We start from the raw sequence: 18,433 nt of genomic DNA on the forward strand, positions 1-18,433 counted from the left end.
TAATTTCTATAAAATTTCAAAAAAATTATTTTAATTTTTATACTTAAATTTTGATCCCATAAAAAATCCCTCATAAGTATGCATGCACCACCAAATATGAACCAAGTTTATGTGTAAAAGGTTAATACATGGATAGGAGATACTGCATAGTAAGATAGCTGAGATTAACCCATCGACTTGTTTGTGGAGCATGTTTAATCATTTCTATATATGTGAACTGACTTCGTAACCAAAAAAAATCACATTATTTATCATATATTAATATTAAAATTATATTTTAGAACATATTTGATTATAAGTGAAAAATTATAATTTTTGTAATGAGTTGGTGTTATGAAAAATTTGAAAAATAGGATTTTAATTATATAATAGAAATCATCTAAAACGAAACTTGTAAACACTTATTCAAACATTATTTTATTTTCTAAAACATGAACTAGGAAGGATATGTGCCCTAACTGGTTTAAAATTAAAATAGAGAAAAGTTTCTATATTAATCAAACGACAACCCAGTAGAAATGCCATGTTAGATTTTATAATATCAATTAAATTAAGTTGTTTTACAAATAACGTGTTATGAAACAAAAACAAAGAAGGACATACTAACAAGTTATTTGACGAGTTAATGCTTCTTTGAATATATTTATTTTAGAATACTAGTTTAGTTGTTTCCTTGCTAACTTGAACATGACATCCAAACACTTGTAACACCGGTAATGTTGGCGCACCGTTTTTTGAACATGCATAGTAATAATATAAGAAGATGATGTATGATGTTTGTCGACAACCCAAATCTTTCTTCTTTTTTATTTTTTAAATTTTAGCACAGAATTTTGCATGTGTGGAATTATTAATTTACTCGTTCCAAGCCTCCAAGGTGACGCTTGAAAATTCTAGTCAACGACAGATTCAGTGAACATAATAATGCATGGGGGAGCCTCTGTCCACTATTGATCCAAATATAAATTATTATTCTATGAAAATTTTCATTTTACCAATATTTTTGACTCTATAAAAACATTTACCATTTTTTTATATACAAACTAAATGTTCTTAAGGATTATATCGATTTTCAAACTCTTAATTCGATGTTAGTTTTGACTAGTAAAACTCTTTAAGTGAGTTCTTGAGGATTATTTCTGTTTTCAAACTCTTACTTATTAGTTTGATATAAAAAGAGTCATTAAAACTTTTTGATTAATTAAAATACGAATAATGAGTTTAAAAAAGGCATTTGATGTAGTAAAAAATACCTATGAAATATGGATCTTGAATCTGAACATGAAAAGTAACTTTTTTGTTGTTTGCTTAAGGAAAAGTCAAATAAACTGTGATGTGGAGTATGGACATGTACTCATGATCATCACGTGACATAATCAATGATGTCAACCTTCATTTGGTTCCTTTCCTCAAAGGAAGCGAAAGAGAAAATAAGCTAAGCCATGTGTACGTGGAGCTGGCATGGTTCTGGCCACCTTCTTCGACGCATCCCTCACTTGCATTTACTGATCCGTGTTCCTTCTTCTCTCTCTCTCTCTCCCTCCCTATATATACTTCAACATATTCTATTATTTCTCATTCAACCAAAGAGAAAGGAACTGGGTCCTTTCAACCACATAAAATAAGCAAGACCAAACAAAATTAACTTGCCAAGTAACTTTGAATCATTTTTTCTTCTTCTTCTCCTCCAGATATAGAGTTGATTCTGGTAAACAGTTACCAAGTTCAACTGGGGTTGCATAAAGGTTCAGACTTGTTATCTGGGGGCATGGAGGGTGGTGGTAGTTTTAGGATTGGAAGTTCATCCATTTGGAGAAACAGTGACGTGGAGATATTCTCAAACTCATTCCACCAAGAGGATGATGAAGAGGCTCTCAAATGGGCTTCCATTCAGAAACTTCCCACTGTTGCACGTTTGAGAAAGGCTTTGATCACTTCTGAAGGAGAAGTCAATGAGATCGATGTACAGAAACTTGGGTTGCAAGAAAAGAGAGCTTTACTTGAAAGACTTGTGAGAACTGCTGAAGAGGATAATGAGAAGTTTTTGCTCAAGCTCAGGGACAGAATTGATAGGTCAGAATTCCACTCTCATTTCTTCTTATTCATTTTGGTAGAGGTGCCTTTGATGGAAATGAACTAATGGCTTTTCCCCTTTTTCCTTGGATTGGATGATATGATATCAGAGTTGGAATTAATCTTCCTACTATAGAGGTTCGGTTTGAGAACTTGAACATTGAAGCAGAAGCTCATGTGGGAACTAGAGCTTTGCCTACCTTCTCTAACTTTATGGTTAATATAGTGGAGGTAAGTATTGGTATCTACTTTTTAATATAGTGGAACTTGGTAAAAGAGATTCTAACTTGTCAATTGGCTTCATTTTTTTGTTATTAAAGGGCCTGTTGAACTCTCTTCATGTACTTCCAAGTCGAAAACAACATATAAATATTCTCCAGGATGTTAGTGGAATAATAAAGCCTGGCAGGTACAAATCCAGATACTGTTTATTTATATCTCTTTGGGGGACAATGTCATAATTAGCCAGGAACTTTGGAACCAATTAACATAACTTGTTTTTCCGTTTGCTCCTCTCCAGAATGACATTGCTTTTAGGCCCTCCAAGTTCCGGGAAAACCACACTCTTGTTGGCCTTGTCTGGAAAACTTGATCCAAAATTAAAGGTTAGAACATTAAACCGAAGATATTAATTATTTTGCTTAACTAAGTTTTCATGTTTTTAGCTCTATTTTCTTATCTTAATGTTTAAATTAACATAGTGACTTCTTGATCAGTTCTCTGGAAATGTAACTTATAATGGTCACGGGATGAATGAGTTTGTACCTCAAAGAACTGCTTCTTATGTCAATCAAAATGATCTTCATATTGGAGAAATGACTGTTAGAGAAACCTTGGCCTTCTCAGCAAGAGTTCAAGGAGTTGGACCTCGTTATGGTTAGTTCACAGGAATACTTTGTTCTTACATTCATTATCAAATTCAATATTGAGACACATGTTGACATTTTACATGAAAATTAACTTTTAACTATGCCCAATACCTACAGACTTGTTAGCGGAGTTGTCCAGAAGAGAAAAAGAGGAAAATATCAAGCCTGATCCAGACATTGATGCCTACATGAAGGTAAGGAAGAGACCATATTTTGTCAGTGATCTATTTTACATATTTGAGTTGCATCCCATAGCTTTCCTTTTATATTGTTGAATAACTTTAATACCAATAGTTTTTAGCCTTTCAAACCAGAGACGGAGAAAAATATGACAGCTTAACAACTTTAATGTCAATAAATGTTTGATTTAGAGATTCGATTCATCTACTTGCTATTTACTTCAAAAGAAATTCACCAGTTCAAGAAACTTGGAATGAAAAAAAAATGTATGTGATAAATTAGTTGTAACAGCAAACAAAGCAGCTACTTCTAACCTCAGTTACATTTGCAGATAGTTATCTTGAAATCAAGTGCATCATCTATATCTTTTCCACACAAAATATAAATGAATGATAATTAAGTGGTTGTTCTTTTGATTCAATGCTCAGGCCATAGCATCTGAAGGCCAGAAGGCAAATTTAATAACAGATTATGTCCTAAGGGTAAGATTTATACTTTAAAATTCATGTCTGATTTTCATGAACTCATCATAATATTTTTGTTTAAAAGCGTCTTGTTTTTTCGCTATGCATTTGCAGATTTTGGGGCTAGAGGTTTGTGCTGATACCGTCGTAGGAAATGCAATGTTAAGAGGTATCTCTGGTGGACAAAGGAAACGTGTTACAACAGGTAAAATAACCTGATTTCAATCTTTTAAGTGTATCTTGTTTAATCATCTGAAAATTGATTATATGAGAGAATCCTTAATAATTATACATTTATAATACAGGGGAGATGTTGGTTGGACCAGCTAAAGCTCTTTTCATGGATGAAATATCCACTGGTTTGGACAGCTCAACAACTTTTCAAATTGTGAATTCACTCAAGCAATATGTCCACATTCTCAAAGGAACCACAGTCATCTCACTCCTGCAGCCAGCTCCAGAGACTTACAATCTTTTTGATGACATTATTCTACTCTCTGATAGTCACATTGTGTATCAGGGTCCCCGCGAACATGTGCTTGAATTTTTTGAATCAATGGGATTTAAATGTCCTGAGAGGAAAGGTGTGGCAGATTTTTTGCAAGAAGTAAGTGTCCTTGCGTTTATTATCAATGATTAATCTGTCTACACCGGTAAAAGTGAATTTTATGTGTTAAGAATTTAATCCTGACCATGTCAATTATGTTATAGGTGACATCAAGGAAAGATCAGGAGCAGTACTGGGCACACAAAGATCAGCCTTATAGATTTGTCACAGCCAAAGAGTTCTCAGAGGCGCATAAGTCATTTCATGTTGGGAGAAGTCTTGGTCAAGAACTTGCTACCAAATTTGACAAATCTAAGAGTCACCCAGCTGCATTGACAACCAAAAAGTATGGAGTGGGAAAATGGGAGCTGTTAAAAGCTTGCTTATCAAGAGAATATTTACTTATGAAGCGCAATTCATTTGTCTACACCTTCAAGCTTTGCCAAGTAGGTTTGGAAATTGGAAACTTTCATTTTTTTATCTTATAATCAAATGTTATTGTTGTCTTACTGGAAATTTTCCCCTCCTTTCAGCTTGCTGTATTGGCAATTATTGCCATGACCATTTTCCTCCGGACTGAGATGCACAGAGATTCAGTGACTCATGGAGGTATATATGTGGGTGCATTGTTCTATGGAGTTGTTGTGACTATGTTCAATGGATTGGCTGAACTTTCCATGGTTGTTTCAAGGCTTCCTGTTTTCTACAAGCAAAGGGATTATCTCTTCTTCCCTTCATGGGTATATGCTCTTCCTGCATGGATCCTAAAAATCCCCATGACTTTTGTGGAAGTAGGTGTTTGGGTATTCCTCACCTACTATGTCATTGGTTTTGATCCTTATGTTGGAAGGTAAGAAAGCTATGATTTTACACGCATACTCAGCAAAGTTTTGAATTAATATTTTCTCCCTTGTCTCATTTTCTATTTGAATCCTATAAATAAATAATGATATGTATTTTATATGTCAACCTAATGCAGATTGTTTAGGCAATACCTTATTCTTGCACTAGTTAATCAAATGGCTTCAGCATTGTTCCGATTAATTGCAGCAATTGGGAGGGAAATGACAGTGGCTCTAACACTTGGGTCGTTTACACTGGCAATCCTTTTTGCTATGAGTGGCTTTGTCCTATCAAAAGGTATTATGGATACAAAACAAAACATTCCCAGTCTTTTTCGCCTAGTGTTCTTCTAGACTAATGATGCTCATTTGTTCCCTTTATGCCCACAGACAACATAAAAAAATGGTGGCTATGGGGCTTCTGGATATCACCTATGATGTATGGACAAAATGCTATGGTAAATAATGAGTTCCTTGGGAACAGATGGAGACATGTAAGTTTTTAACTAATCTATATGTTTATTTTTATGCCTTATTTATCATATGAGTAATGAGTAATATAATATTTGGATACATTTTCTTATGATAGTTTCTACCTAACTCAACCGAGCCACTAGGAGTTGAAGTTTTGAAATCCCGGGGATTCTTCACTCAGTCATACTGGTACTGGATAGGTGTTGGGGCTTTGGTTGGTTATACATTGCTTTTCAACTTTGGCTACATCCTTGCTCTCACATACTTAAATCGTGAGTGTCTTCACCTTAAATGTAGAATAAACCGGCTAAGGTAGGCGTAGGCCTATGTACTAATATAACAAAATTGTTTATGCAGCATTTGGGAAAGATCGAGCTGTTATATCAGAGGAAACTCAAAGCAATGAGCAGAATGGTGGCAGTAAAAAGGGAACTAACGTGTTGAAGAACATAAAATATAGCCTTTCTCAGAACTCAAATAGAGGTAATTCATCTCATAACAACTGAAAATGATGTCTAGATCTGCATGAGTAATAATTGATTTTCAATTCACATAACACATTGTGGCTAACATTATTGGAGCTACTACACAGTGGGAAATGGCGAAAGTATAAGTGGAAGCACCTCTCCCCGCACTTTAGACGCAAATCATAACAGGAAAAGAGGAATGGTTCTTCCTTTTGAACCTCATTCCATCACGTTTGATGATGTAACATATTCTGTCGACATGCCAGTGGTAATGTAGAAACAAAACAAATAAATTGAAAAGTATTGTATTCTACTTTATAGCATTATTGACCTAAAAATTATTGAATACTTGCAGGAAATGAGGAATAGAGGTGTTGTTGAAGATAAATTGGTTCTTCTGAAGGGTGTCAGTGGAGCTTTCAGGCCAGGTGTTCTCACTGCTTTGATGGGTGTCACTGGTGCTGGAAAAACAACTCTAATGGATGTACTTGCTGGTAGAAAAACCGGGGGATATATTGGGGGGAATATCACAATCTCTGGATATCCAAAGAAGCAAGAAACATTTGCACGGATTTCTGGATACTGTGAGCAAAATGATATCCACTCTCCTCATGTTACTGTATATGAATCCTTGCTTTATTCAGCATGGCTTCGTTTGTCCCCAGAAATCAATGCTGAAACCAGGAAGGTCAGTATCCAAGTCTCACGCATTTTCTAGGCTTTTCAGATATTCTAGCACTTCCCTTCTCCGGGTTGAGCTGCAATGACAAATTCATACATATATGCAAATGCAAGTAGCCGAGTAAATAGGCATCAAAACTAGTAGTATTTAACATTCCTGGTTGGAATTATTATGTCATCAAATAACCCAGGAAACAAAAGATGAGTGTTACAGGAAAAAAAAATGCTTGCTTAATCAACATTACTGAGTTTACGTGTTTAATGATTGCAGATGTTCATTGAGGAAGTTATGGAACTTGTGGAACTAAAACCACTAAGGCACGCATTAGTTGGATTGCCTGGTCTTAACGGTCTCTCAACAGAGCAACGCAAAAGGTTGACCATTGCTGTTGAGCTAGTGGCAAATCCTTCTATAATATTCATGGATGAGCCAACTTCTGGGCTTGATGCAAGAGCTGCTGCTATTGTGATGAGAACAGTTAGGAACACAGTAGACACCGGAAGAACCGTTGTCTGTACCATCCATCAGCCAAGCATAGATATATTTGAATCTTTCGATGAGGTGAGATTAGCAGAACCAAGAAAGGCAACAATTTTTAGTTTGTTCTCTTCCATGACTGAGTTTTCTAATCTTTTTGTCACAATAAAATGCAGCTTTTGCTAATGAAGCAAGGAGGGCAAGAAATATATGTGGGGCCACTAGGACATCATTCTTCCCAGTTAATTAGTTACTTTGAGGTAGAAAATATGAATGCAATGAAAAAAGAAGGAATATTGAATCCATGTTTTGCTTCAAATCATTATCTTCATGTAAACATTTCGCTCATGTGCATACTTTTTAATCTTGAAGGGAATCCAAGGTGTCAATAACATTAAAGATGGCTACAATCCGGCAACATGGATGTTGGAAGTCTCAACATCAGCAAAAGAGATGGAATTGGGGATTGATTTTGCTGAGGTGTACAAAAATTCAGAGTTATACAGGTATTTTCAGCAGTTGTGTGGAGTCTAATCAAACTATAGAACTTGGAAAGAACCCCCTTCCAAGAACTTAGATGCAAAAAGAACTAGAAGATTTTGTTATAAATTGTTAATCACAGCATAAGATGTTTGCTAATATTTGATCTTTGGCATTTTGTTTCAGGGCAAACAAAGCACTTATTAAAGAATTGAGTACTCCAGCTCCCGGTTCCAGAGACCTTTATTTTCCTTCACAGTACTCAACCTCTTTCCTCACTCAATGCATGGCATGCTTATGGAAACAACATTGGTCTTACTGGCGCAATCCTCTATACACTGCCATAAGATTTCTTTACTCAACCTCTGTAGCTGTTGTTCTTGGTAGCATGTTTTGGGACCTTGGCTCTAAAATGTAAGATCAAACTGCAAAGTTGGAAATGTTATAGCTTCAAACTCTTATGGTCAGTAATTTGTATTTGGTCTAACAGTAAATTTTGACACCAATCTTTGCAGTGATAAGCAACAAGATCTTTTCAATGCCATGGGCTCCATGTATGCTGCTGTTCTCCTTATTGGCGTTAAGAATGCTAATGCTGTGCAGCCAGTGGTTGCTGTTGAACGAACAGTCTTTTATAGGGAAAAAGCTGCTGGAATGTATTCAGCTTTGCCATATGCTTTTGCTCAGGCAAGCAATCCCTCATTTTAAAAACTTGTTTTTTGAGTGTTGCTATATCCTCACAAATCATCATCACTGTTGGAACATCTGCCTCAATTTCTGGGGTGCAACTTATATCTCTACTGGACAATTTCACATAATGCAAATTTGTCTTAAGATAGAATCTAACAATCTTGATAATCTTTTTAATACTTAATAAAGAAAATATTAAATAAATAATAGATCCATTTAATATCTTACAAACATAGCCTATTCATTTTTTTCTAACATTTATTTCCTTTTGCAGGTTGTAATTGAGCTCCCATATGTTCTAGTACAAGCTGTGGTATATGGCATTATAATTTATGCCATGATTGGTTTTGAGTGGACTGTGACTAAAGTTTTCTGGTACCTATTCTTCATGTACTTCTCCTTCCTGACCTTCACCTACTATGGCATGATGTCAGTGGCAGCGACACCAAACCAACACATTTCTTCTATAGTTTCCTCTGCATTCTTTGCAGTATGGAATCTCTTCTCAGGATTCATAGTTCCACGACCAGTAAGTTTTGGCTCCCTTTCATATGTTTTCCTTGTGGATTTGTACTTTCCAAGCATAGAAGTATATACTAACTTATTTTTCCTTTATATATAATAATAACAGAGGATACCAGTGTGGTGGAGATGGTACACTTGGGCAAATCCAGTAGCTTGGAGTTTGTATGGATTAGTGGCTTCACAATATGGAGATATAAAGAAAAGCATTGAATCCACTGACGGGAGTACAACAGTGGAAGGTTTTGTAAGAAGTTACTTTGGTTTCAAGCATGATTTCCTGGGAGTGGTTGCAGCTGTAACTGTTGCATTTCCAGTAGTTTTTGCATTGGTCTTTGCCATATCAGTTAAGATGTTTAATTTCCAACGGCGTTAAGAACACATTCGAGTATTTTGCACAGGAAGCTCTATGTAACATTTTGTAAAAAAATATCCACATAGTTTTCTGTATTCTTTTATTTACCAATTAAATGTATCATAGTCGTAATCCACTAGAGCTCATCATAGGTTTAAACTTGTTTCCACTATTGTACACAGAAAAGAGTGTACCGTAGTCAATAATATATGTAACACTTGATATATTTAATGAATGCATATGTTACTTCATTCTTTTTATATAATATTAAGCATTGTGTAATCTATTAATTATTTAAAGATGCTAACTGATCATATGATATTTGATCTCTTCGTTTTAACACTGGACAACATTATATATATATATATATATCAAAACGATGTCGTTCTAAAGTAGCACGAGGAGGAGGACAAATTTCATGTCATACACGCATCTCATATGGCACTTACCCTGTATGTACTTTAGTTGGCGTTAAGTGTCCCTCTTTATAGGCACTGAAATGATAAATGCATTGAAAATGTAGGGACCTTAGGACCATTTTCTATCTTTCAAGGACTAAATATCTGACTCCTAATCTTTTATTAACCAAAATGATTATTTAATCTATTTTTTACGTTGCTCCTTTTACTCTGAAGGTCTAAGCTATCTACAATTGGAAAATATTATTGACTTGCAATAAAAAGAACATTGCTGCTTCAGAAAAAAAAAAAAAAAAAAGAAATCTCTGACAACTGACAAGCTTACAGCACATGACAATGTTGTAAAAAGAAGGAATTTATAGAGGGAAAAAATCATAAATGAATGCAGTCTTGAGAAACCCTGGATGTCTCAAAATGCTGATGCTGAGAGCAGATTCATCCTATGAACTCTCAAGTAGTGCAGTGGCTTTGTCTTGCAAAATCTGCCACGCCATATCTACATGCTTCCTTTCTGTCAATGGTGCTCCTACTGCGAAACGAAGAACGTACTCACCTGATAAAACCTGCACAATTTGGTTATCATCAAGGGAAAGAAAGTGAGAACAAATGAGTGAATAAAGAACAAAACATTGAAGATAATTTACGCATACCGTGTGTGTTATGAAGGCATTTCCTGTTGAATTTACTGAGTCGAGTAGATCAGAATTGAGTTTATTGCCATGATCTTCAGAATTTAGAAGGGGCAACAGCCGAAAGCAAACTAAGGAGAATGTCCGGGGTGCAATGACCTGTGTACATAATTAGTTGCGATTTTTTCAAGGCAAACGCAGAGAAATAAATGAAGTACTTGAGAAAAGACACCCATAATTGGCATATTTTGACTTCAAACAGATTTAGATGGACACATTTTGACTATAGACATTCTCTAACACCAAGTTAATATTGTCCATATGACGGATATGCATTGAAATTAAGAATAAAGATTTTTCCCATAAGTAAGAATACCTTGAATCTTGTGTCCTGACCAACAAGCTCCTCAAAATAAGCAGCCATCTCAATGTGGTTTCTTATGTGACTTCGCAGACCTTCCAATCCATAAAGTCGCAACACCATCCACAGTTTTAATGATCTGGAGTCCAGTGTAGATGAATAGGCAATGTTACACATCTGCTGGTAATTTTAAATCTTTAAGGTGTTTTTATTAGAAAGAGATAATACCAATCATTTAATAAAAGTTATGACATCAGAAGTTCACATAAACTCTTAAATGGAGAAAAGGAAGAAAGAAACTCAAACGTACAAATTCATAAAATCCAAAAAAGCATTACAAATCATGATCACGGACAAATTATTGAATACATATAGTCATAATTGTATAAATGAGTTAGGATCCCCAGTGCATGAATAGTGCCAATTTATGTATGCCCATCCAGACGTGGATATGCATGAAAATTATCTCTATAAAATAATTCAACTTCAGATGAGGAAAGAGAATTCAATACCAAACACAAAAATAAAAATATATGTAATCTGTTAATAGAAAAGCAATGAAAATATTCCTCAAGGAAAACTTCGAAAGAACCACCTAAAGCGACGTCCAAGAGGTATTTGCCAATCTTTGTAATCTATAACCATGTTTCCTTGAGAGGCCTGCAAATTCAACAGCATAAGCAGAAATTAGACCAGGAATAAATAACAATAGCTGCGACCTTTCAAATGACAAGTTTCTTGTTTTAAGAAATATATCCCACATGACTCAGTTCCCTCAGATACGACCTAATCCATGAGAGGTAGAGGAAATTAACTTCACAGATATATAAGGAAAAAAATTGAAAATTAAATACCTCCAGGTTCTTTTCTTGGTGATCAAATAAGTATTTAATACACATTACTCATTGCATTTGAAGCACCTCTCTGTAGGAAGAGGAAAAAGAGGAAGAAGGACATCGCCGAAGCTGCAATTTTGTTTCTCTCTCTTATGATAACAATATTTTGTACCTTGATATATATTTGTTTACCATTGGATTCCTTTAAAGCAGAATGCTCCTTTCTTTAGGACTCAGTGAATCACAATTCATATTCTTCGATCTTCAATCTTATTCTAGAAAACCAACTTACTAATTTCATGTGATATTATCTATAATGAATAACCTTGATTGAATGCAATGTAATTTAAAAAAATAAAAATTAAAATTAAAAAAAAAAAAAACTATAAAAAAATCCACACACTGAAAAAAGAAGAAAAAATAGATTAAAAAGTTTGGAAACCCTCTTGCAATAAAACTTCAGTAGAAACATCAAGCGTTTTTCATTTTAAAGGAGTCTAAACATACTATCTGTACGGATACACGTCTTTACAACGATGGCCCAGCCAATAAAACTTCAGTACAAACATCAAGCGTGCAAAAAGAAACTTACCTTGTTTTTCAGAAATTCAGGATTTGTAGACAGTGATTGAATCAGAGAACTTCTGTCCTGTCATCAACTCATCATCAGTTTGACTTGCATGCATTCTTGTTTAAGAAAATTGAATGTTGTTACAAATAATTAATAAAGATGCAGAAGTGAAATTGAGGTAAAAAGAAATGCATTATGGATACCTTAACCCAAAGTACTGAACAGTCAAAATTAGTCAGGAACCATTTATGTGCATTCATGTTAAATGAGTCCGCTTCTTCAACACCATCAATGCAATGGCGGTACTCTGGACAAACACAAGCACTTCCAGCATAAGCAGCATCCACGTGAAACCAAAGTTTGTTGGTCTGCCAAAATGACATGCATCAGAGTATCAGCAGATCGTATAACTATAAAATGCATTCAAAAATCTTGTCAAACAAAATTTGATGGTCCATGGAGGTTTATGAATCAGTCATCCTGAAAGCATAAGCAGTGGATGATGGGCAAAAACAGTTGGAAAATTAATGTATCTAAATTTTCTTTCTTGCAACTCCACAAGTATCATTTTCTCCTTGAGTTCCTAAATCCTAACATACTGCATAGTCATTTCTTGTTTTCATCTGTCTAGATATGTTCCCAGTTCCTTATGAGTCATATCTTTTTTATTTAAAAAATAATTATAATTGTTTGGTTTAATATCCTTAACACAATGAATCAGTAGCTAAACTAGCTTGTTTTATTCACCAATTCAATCAAATATATTACCTTGGCAATTTTTCCCAATGCAGGCAAAGGATCAATAGCTGTTGATGAAGTGGTACCAACCTGCATATATAAATGTGGAGTGTATACAATCAATGCCGGAAAATTAATATCCACCAATAATAGACTCTAGAGTTGCCTCATGTTGATGCAAAGATTCAGCGTGTCTCCATTCATCAACATGAAATATAGAACCAACATTAATGCCGGGCAGAGTTTCAGTGATAAACATTTACCATGTTATTATCCATTTAGTACCATCTAAAGATTTAATATCTTATAAAAGTTAACTAGCATAATATTCAATATGAAATCTCTTGCATGTACAATTTAAGATCCAAAATGAAAGTTTTCATGAAACTAGGGTTACTAGCCTCAGGAATCACATCCATAATTGAACTGGACTAGAATATAGAAAGAAAACAAAAAGTATTAACAGGAAACTATATCTCTGGGTCTGTATCAATGGGAAACAAGATCAGAAATGAGAATGCAAGATGGTAATGCAGAATATAAGACATGTTACCCTCCTATTCTAGATATTTGCGAGACATGGACTCTGCCCATACTTTCAATCAATCAACAATTCCCCTAACTAACTCTCTTCAATCTCCTTTTATGTTCTATTCCATGTGTTACAACTCACCGTCTATCAGACATTTATTTCTCTTAGGAACAGACTGGGATCTTGGTCCCGTACTCTCTCCCCTTTGTTAATCGTAACATGAACCCATTAACAGGTACATAAAAATCTGTTCCCCAGCAACAAATAATGAAGTAACAAAGCTCTGATATGTTATCCCTTTATCTGATGCTCAGATGAGTTGAGCAATTTCTAATTTGAAAATTCAGTAAACAAGAATGATAAAATATTGGATGCAAGACAGACACACGCACGTTGACAATGGAAAGTTAAGATAAGCATTACATAGCAATTTGTAACATTTGTATAAGCCTTCAATTCTTACAGTAGCACATAAGAAAAAGGGTACAAGACCGCCAGCAATATCACTTGAAATTGCTTCAGAAAGTACATCAGGAGAAAGTGCATAATTTGTGGAAGAATCAGTTTTAAGCAACCTGCAAAGCTCTGGATTAAGTCCTGCTATCTGCCAATGAAAAAAACAAAACAAAACTGTTGCAATTAATCATAAAAATGATCTCATTGATAATAATGCAATCTTCAAGCATGCATCTAGCAACACAAAGGAAGACTCCCTTTCCAAAATGGAAGGTTCAAAACTAAGAGCCTAAGACATCACATGAATATAAGACAGCTAGTTTACCACATGAGTCATCTCAAGGGTAGAGAAGATTTTTTTTTATAGAAACAGTAAAATATAAAAAGACTAGAATCTCGATATCAGACTATCAATCAACAAGGTGATACTAAACAAACTTTTAATATAGTCACGGAAGAATAGGTTTTCTCCAACAATTCATTAACTACTAATAGGCAATAGAATAGGCGAAATAAGTTTGAACTTTGTGTGATCTTAGTTACAGCCAGATGTTATCAAGTGAATTAGTAACGCTGGCATATTCAAAGGTTTAGATCTAAAGAGCATGATAATCATATAATTAAGGAATCAAATAACCATTACATTTTTACCTACACAAGTTAAAAACTATATACTTTCTTCATTTGGAAAACTATTAACAAGACGACTATGATTATTGAATTAAAAGATAATCATTTCCTTTCCCTGGATAAAATAATAAACAGAACAGAATCAAGATAAATGGAAAAAGTAAAGGGCCTTTCTTAGTATTTGAGATTAGGATTTAATTCCACCTCACAGAGCTAATTTGAAAGGAGAGAATTACATTCATTATATCTCTAATCAATGTGAGATCTCACACACACCCTCACACCAAGGAATAAGGAAATTAGGAAACAAAAGTTAAATATATATATATATATATATATATATATGTGTGTGTGTGTGTGTGTGTGTGTGTGTGTGTGTGTGTGTGTGTGTGTGTTCAATATTTAAAATAAGTCAGAAAGCAATGAACACTTGTCAACAAGAGTTAACAATGGTCAACAGTAAACTTCACACTAAGAAGGAACATAATGGAACTCGTATCATTGAGTATATATGATAAAAAGGTCATTTTCATTTTGGAGGTACCTGACAAGCTTTTTGTAAAGCAGAATGTGTTTGATCAGATGCATACATCACAAGCTTTGGAAGGGCACTCCTTCCAACCCTCCTTAAGATCTTGTCACGGGCAGCTACTAAGACAACAAGTACAGCTTCACTTGCTGTCCCCTGTATAACTCCACCACCTTGCCCTGCAATAAAATCACATTCCATATTGCATGGGTTTACATATATAGTATTTGAGTTTTTCTATCAAATAAATTATTCATTTGACATTTAGGTTCAAATTTTTGTCATCTATGAAAATCATTCAAGTTGAAGGTTAATTAAAATCTCAAGCTTGAGTTTACAAGCTCATTCAAACTCAGGAGAAGTTTCATACACAAACCTACCTGAATGGGTCCTGATTCTTAAATTATGAAACTGTGCCATTTTTCTCCTCTTTTTATCTTTTGGTTAATAATAGGAAAATATCAATCAGGAAAAGTATAAAGGCAATATGAGTCCACATCCTATTAAAGAAGAAAAAGACAAGACAAAGAATGACTCATTCTAAAATAAAAGGCTCACAAAAGAACTTGTGGAGCCAGAAGGGAGGGACACAGGACATATCAATAAGACCTTCATCTATTATTTGCTTAATGACTTAGAAATATCTAGAGTACATCCCAAAATATCATAGTTATATTTTTAGATTAGTTTAGAGTATCTTAAATTGTCTCTTTAAGGTTCATTACCCTTTTTTCTTATTTTTCATTATTTGTTTTCTTATTTAATAAAGATTATGATTCTGGTATTAGTAACAACAAAGGTTAGTGCTTTATGTTTTGTAACACGTCCAACATATTCTCACATACCAGGTAAAAATATCAACTTCAAAGTATATACTCTACTTTTCTTCCCACAGTACCTAAACCCTATTTCAACAATTATCAATTAAAACACCCCATGAAAACACAACCTCTTCCATTTCATAGTTAAAAGAAAATATCCATGTTCTTTAACTTGAGCTTAAGAAACCAAAGACTCTGACCAAGTAGTGCATATTGTATCTTCACACATGATTTATTCAAAGAAATAAAGCAGCCCAAAACCTTACCACTAGAATAGAAATCATCAGGCAGCTGGAGCGCCTTTGCAAGCCAGTCCAGCACAATGGTTTCAAGTTCAGTTGCGGCAGGAGAAGTTATCCAACTGAAACCCACAATGTTAAGACCCGCGCTGAGCATCTCTCCTAGAAATCCAGCAATGCTACTATTGGAAGGAAAATAAGCAAAATAATTGGGGCTTTGCCAATGTGTGACCCCTGGGAGTATTTTTTCCTGTACATCTACAATATGACACATGCTAGCATTGCTCAAACAATTATACACCTTACGAAATCATGAAAATACAACTACTGTTACCACTAATAACAATAATACATTGCATAGAAAAGAAAACATTAACTCAGACAGACGGCAAGTAAGAAGTTTCACCATTCAAAACATTTTGCAATGAATCAGGATAATTTGGTGCAGAATCTGGTAAAAGCTTCCCAAGATAACCTGGCTGCAATAGGGGGAAATCTTTAAGCAACAAATTCACAAGATTACAAGCTAGACACAGGATGGGTCTGTTTAAGTAAACTTATCGAGAACTAGAAGCACTTCTGGAGGAAAAAAATAAGAAAAATAAAATAAAACAAGTTTGTGATAGAAAGCTAAAATGACTTGTATGAAGATGGTTTTATTAGAGAAACATAACGTGAGAATGAAATTGAAGAACCTGGACTTGGCTGAGAACGGGGAAAGTTTGGATGGTTTTGTAGTAATCAGCGATGAAGTCGACCATCTTATGAGCGTGGTCACGCAGTTGCTCAGCGTCCATGGGCATCAACCTACTTTCTTCCATGTGCAAAATTTGAAACACTGCAGAGTGCAGGGAATGTAAGCAAAGCACATTGAATGAAAATGAGATAAGTAACTGCGTTTAACACATTTGTTTGTGAATTGTGATAGAGAAGAAGGAGCGACCTCAAATTATCCTTCCTTGTACTCCGTCCAGACTCCAGATATTTGTGAATGGGATGAATGATGATCGCTACGTCCAACGTCTTTCAAAATAAATAAATATACTTAAATAAAAATATTAAAAAAGAAACTTAAACAAACAGATTCATTGCAACTATTACACAAGGGCTTTTAAAGAAATCAAAATTTATTATGTAGTTTTTATATTATTTTTGTTAGTTTATCAAATTAAATAATAATGACATAAATATATTTTTAATCTTTCAAATTTAAGATAAATTTATTTTTAGTTCTTAAATTTAATATTATTATTTTAGTCCAGTCATTTTCAAAAATCTTTTTTACTCTCTTAAGTCACTAATAACATATCTAAAAGTGACAAATCGTGACAGTTATGCAACATTAATTGAATTTAATGTAATATTTTCATTAACAGTAATATTAATAGGTAAATTTTATATGAAAATATTTAATAAATTCTCTATAAGGATTAAAATAAGATTTTTAAAAATTACATAGACTGAAAAGGTTAGTTTTAAATTCAAGAAACTAAAAACATATTTAAGCTAACAATAATATATATTTATAAGTCAAAAAAAAACATTTTTAACAAAAACTATTATGCTATATTTTTTTATTAATAAAAATGATAGATAAGAAATAACACCTCATGACTATTGGACAAGAAGTCAATAACACGTTGAAATCCCTAAATCAATCACCATTGTCTACTTAGTAATTAATTGAAATTCAGTAGTGTTTAGTTTAACAGGACTTTACTTGTCTACCTAGTATCTTCAAATTATTATTCAATTTTAACATATACATATAAGGTAATATGAAGTTATATAATTTAATAGCTAGATCGACAAAGTTTATGTTTAATATAAATTATTGACCAATGTAATAATTAATAAAAATTACAATTATACCGTTTGATATATATATATATATATATATATATATATATATATACTAATATCTAAAAGGAATACCTTTTTCAGTAATTATCTCGGTCTCTATTTTTTTTACCATTATACCCATTTATTTTTAAAAATTAGAAAAAATATTTTTTAATCAAATTTAAGAACTTAAAACTAATGGATTATTCTAATACCAATTAGATCAATATACTTTTATTATTTAATTTTTATTTTTATTTAATTTTTAATAGAAGCACGAAATGCCTCGACTCCACTAATATTATATAAAGAGGATACATTTTGGTAACTACCCTTTTTGTCTCCATTTTTTAGTGAACGATTATGTCCCTTGAATGTAAAAAAAAATTCTTATATTTTATTTCTGAATAACTATCCACAATTTTTTATATTTATTTGTGTGTAATTATGAGATGTATGAAATATCTCGATTCCTCTAGTATAAATTAAAGTCGATATATTTAAGACACTACTTATCTATATTTTGCAAGGAAATGAAATAGTAAATACAAATACAACTTTAAAATTTATTTTAAAAAAAAATCAAACAAATCGCATTTAAGAAACATAATTTCTTATTGCCGAACACAACTCACTTCATTTTTAAAAAATAAATTAAAATTACCCATTTTCGAAATATTAGGGAAAAAAATTGCACCATATAAAAAA

The 18,433-nt window shown here is 33.5% G+C and overlaps 2 protein-coding genes across 2 annotated transcripts; one reads left to right on the forward strand and one right to left on the reverse strand.

The window, feature by feature from the left end:
- Nucleotides 1–1,561: 1,561 nt before the first annotated feature.
- Nucleotides 1,562–9,843, forward strand: LOC109803160 (pleiotropic drug resistance protein 1). The gene is made up of 24 exons (XM_020364611.3): nt 1,562–2,073; nt 2,184–2,304; nt 2,394–2,482; nt 2,594–2,678; nt 2,790–2,949; nt 3,060–3,136; nt 3,551–3,604; nt 3,701–3,791; nt 3,892–4,193; nt 4,298–4,579; nt 4,667–4,983; nt 5,113–5,273; nt 5,366–5,469; nt 5,565–5,721; nt 5,807–5,932; nt 6,042–6,184; nt 6,272–6,604; nt 6,869–7,159; nt 7,252–7,335; nt 7,448–7,581; nt 7,742–7,969; nt 8,071–8,242; nt 8,520–8,774; nt 8,877–9,843. Exons 1-24 carry the CDS (start codon nt 1,769–1,771, stop codon nt 9,141–9,143), a joined length of 4,338 nt encoding a protein of 1,445 aa, XP_020220200.1. The 5' UTR covers nt 1,562–1,768; the 3' UTR covers nt 9,144–9,843.
- Nucleotides 9,766–16,967, reverse strand: AAS (Pyridoxal phosphate (PLP)-dependent transferases superfamily protein). The gene is made up of 13 exons (XM_020366445.2): nt 16,827–16,967; nt 16,579–16,721; nt 16,290–16,362; nt 15,911–16,141; nt 14,839–15,002; nt 13,672–13,812; nt 12,707–12,766; nt 12,142–12,306; nt 11,960–12,016; nt 11,127–11,191; nt 10,547–10,670; nt 10,192–10,329; nt 9,766–10,104 (listed from the first exon to the last, which is right to left on the reverse strand). Exons 2-13 carry the CDS (start codon nt 16,702–16,704, stop codon nt 9,982–9,984), a joined length of 1,467 nt encoding a protein of 488 aa, XP_020222034.1. The 5' UTR covers nt 16,705–16,721; nt 16,827–16,967; the 3' UTR covers nt 9,766–9,981.
- Nucleotides 16,968–18,433: the final 1,466 nt, after the last annotated feature.

This window comes from Cajanus cajan, chromosome 6, assembly GCF_000230855.2.
Source record: "Cajanus cajan strain Asha chromosome 6, NIPB_CcT2T_4, whole genome shotgun sequence".
In the NCBI taxonomy this organism is placed as follows: Eukaryota; Viridiplantae; Streptophyta; class Magnoliopsida; order Fabales; family Fabaceae; genus Cajanus; species Cajanus cajan.

What these genes read in the sequence shown, in the direction of transcription:
- LOC109803160 (XM_020364611.3), top strand. Translation starts at nt 1,769, where the DNA reads ATGGAGGGTGGTGGTAGTTTTAGGATTGGAAGTTCATCCATTTGGAGA. An exon ending in ACACCTTCAAGCTTTGCCAA is followed by an intron (nt 4,580 to 4,666) that starts GTAGGTTTGGAA and finishes CCCTCCTTTCAG; the next exon opens with CTTGCTGTATTGGCAATTAT. An exon ending in GATTCATAGTTCCACGACCA is followed by an intron (nt 8,775 to 8,876) that starts GTAAGTTTTGGC and finishes TAATAATAACAG; the next exon opens with AGGATACCAGTGTGGTGGAG.
- AAS (XM_020366445.2), bottom strand. Translation starts at nt 16,704, where the DNA reads ATGGAAGAAAGTAGGTTGATGCCCATGGACGCTGAGCAACTGCGTGAC. An exon ending in TGATGATTTCTATTCTAGTG is followed by an intron (nt 15,003 to 15,910) that starts GTAAGGTTTTGG and finishes ATTTTATTGCAG; the next exon opens with GGCAAGGTGGTGGAGTTATA. An exon ending in CCTTTTTCTTATGTGCTACT is followed by an intron (nt 12,767 to 13,671) that starts GTAAGAATTGAA and finishes TTATATATGCAG; the next exon opens with GTTGGTACCACTTCATCAAC.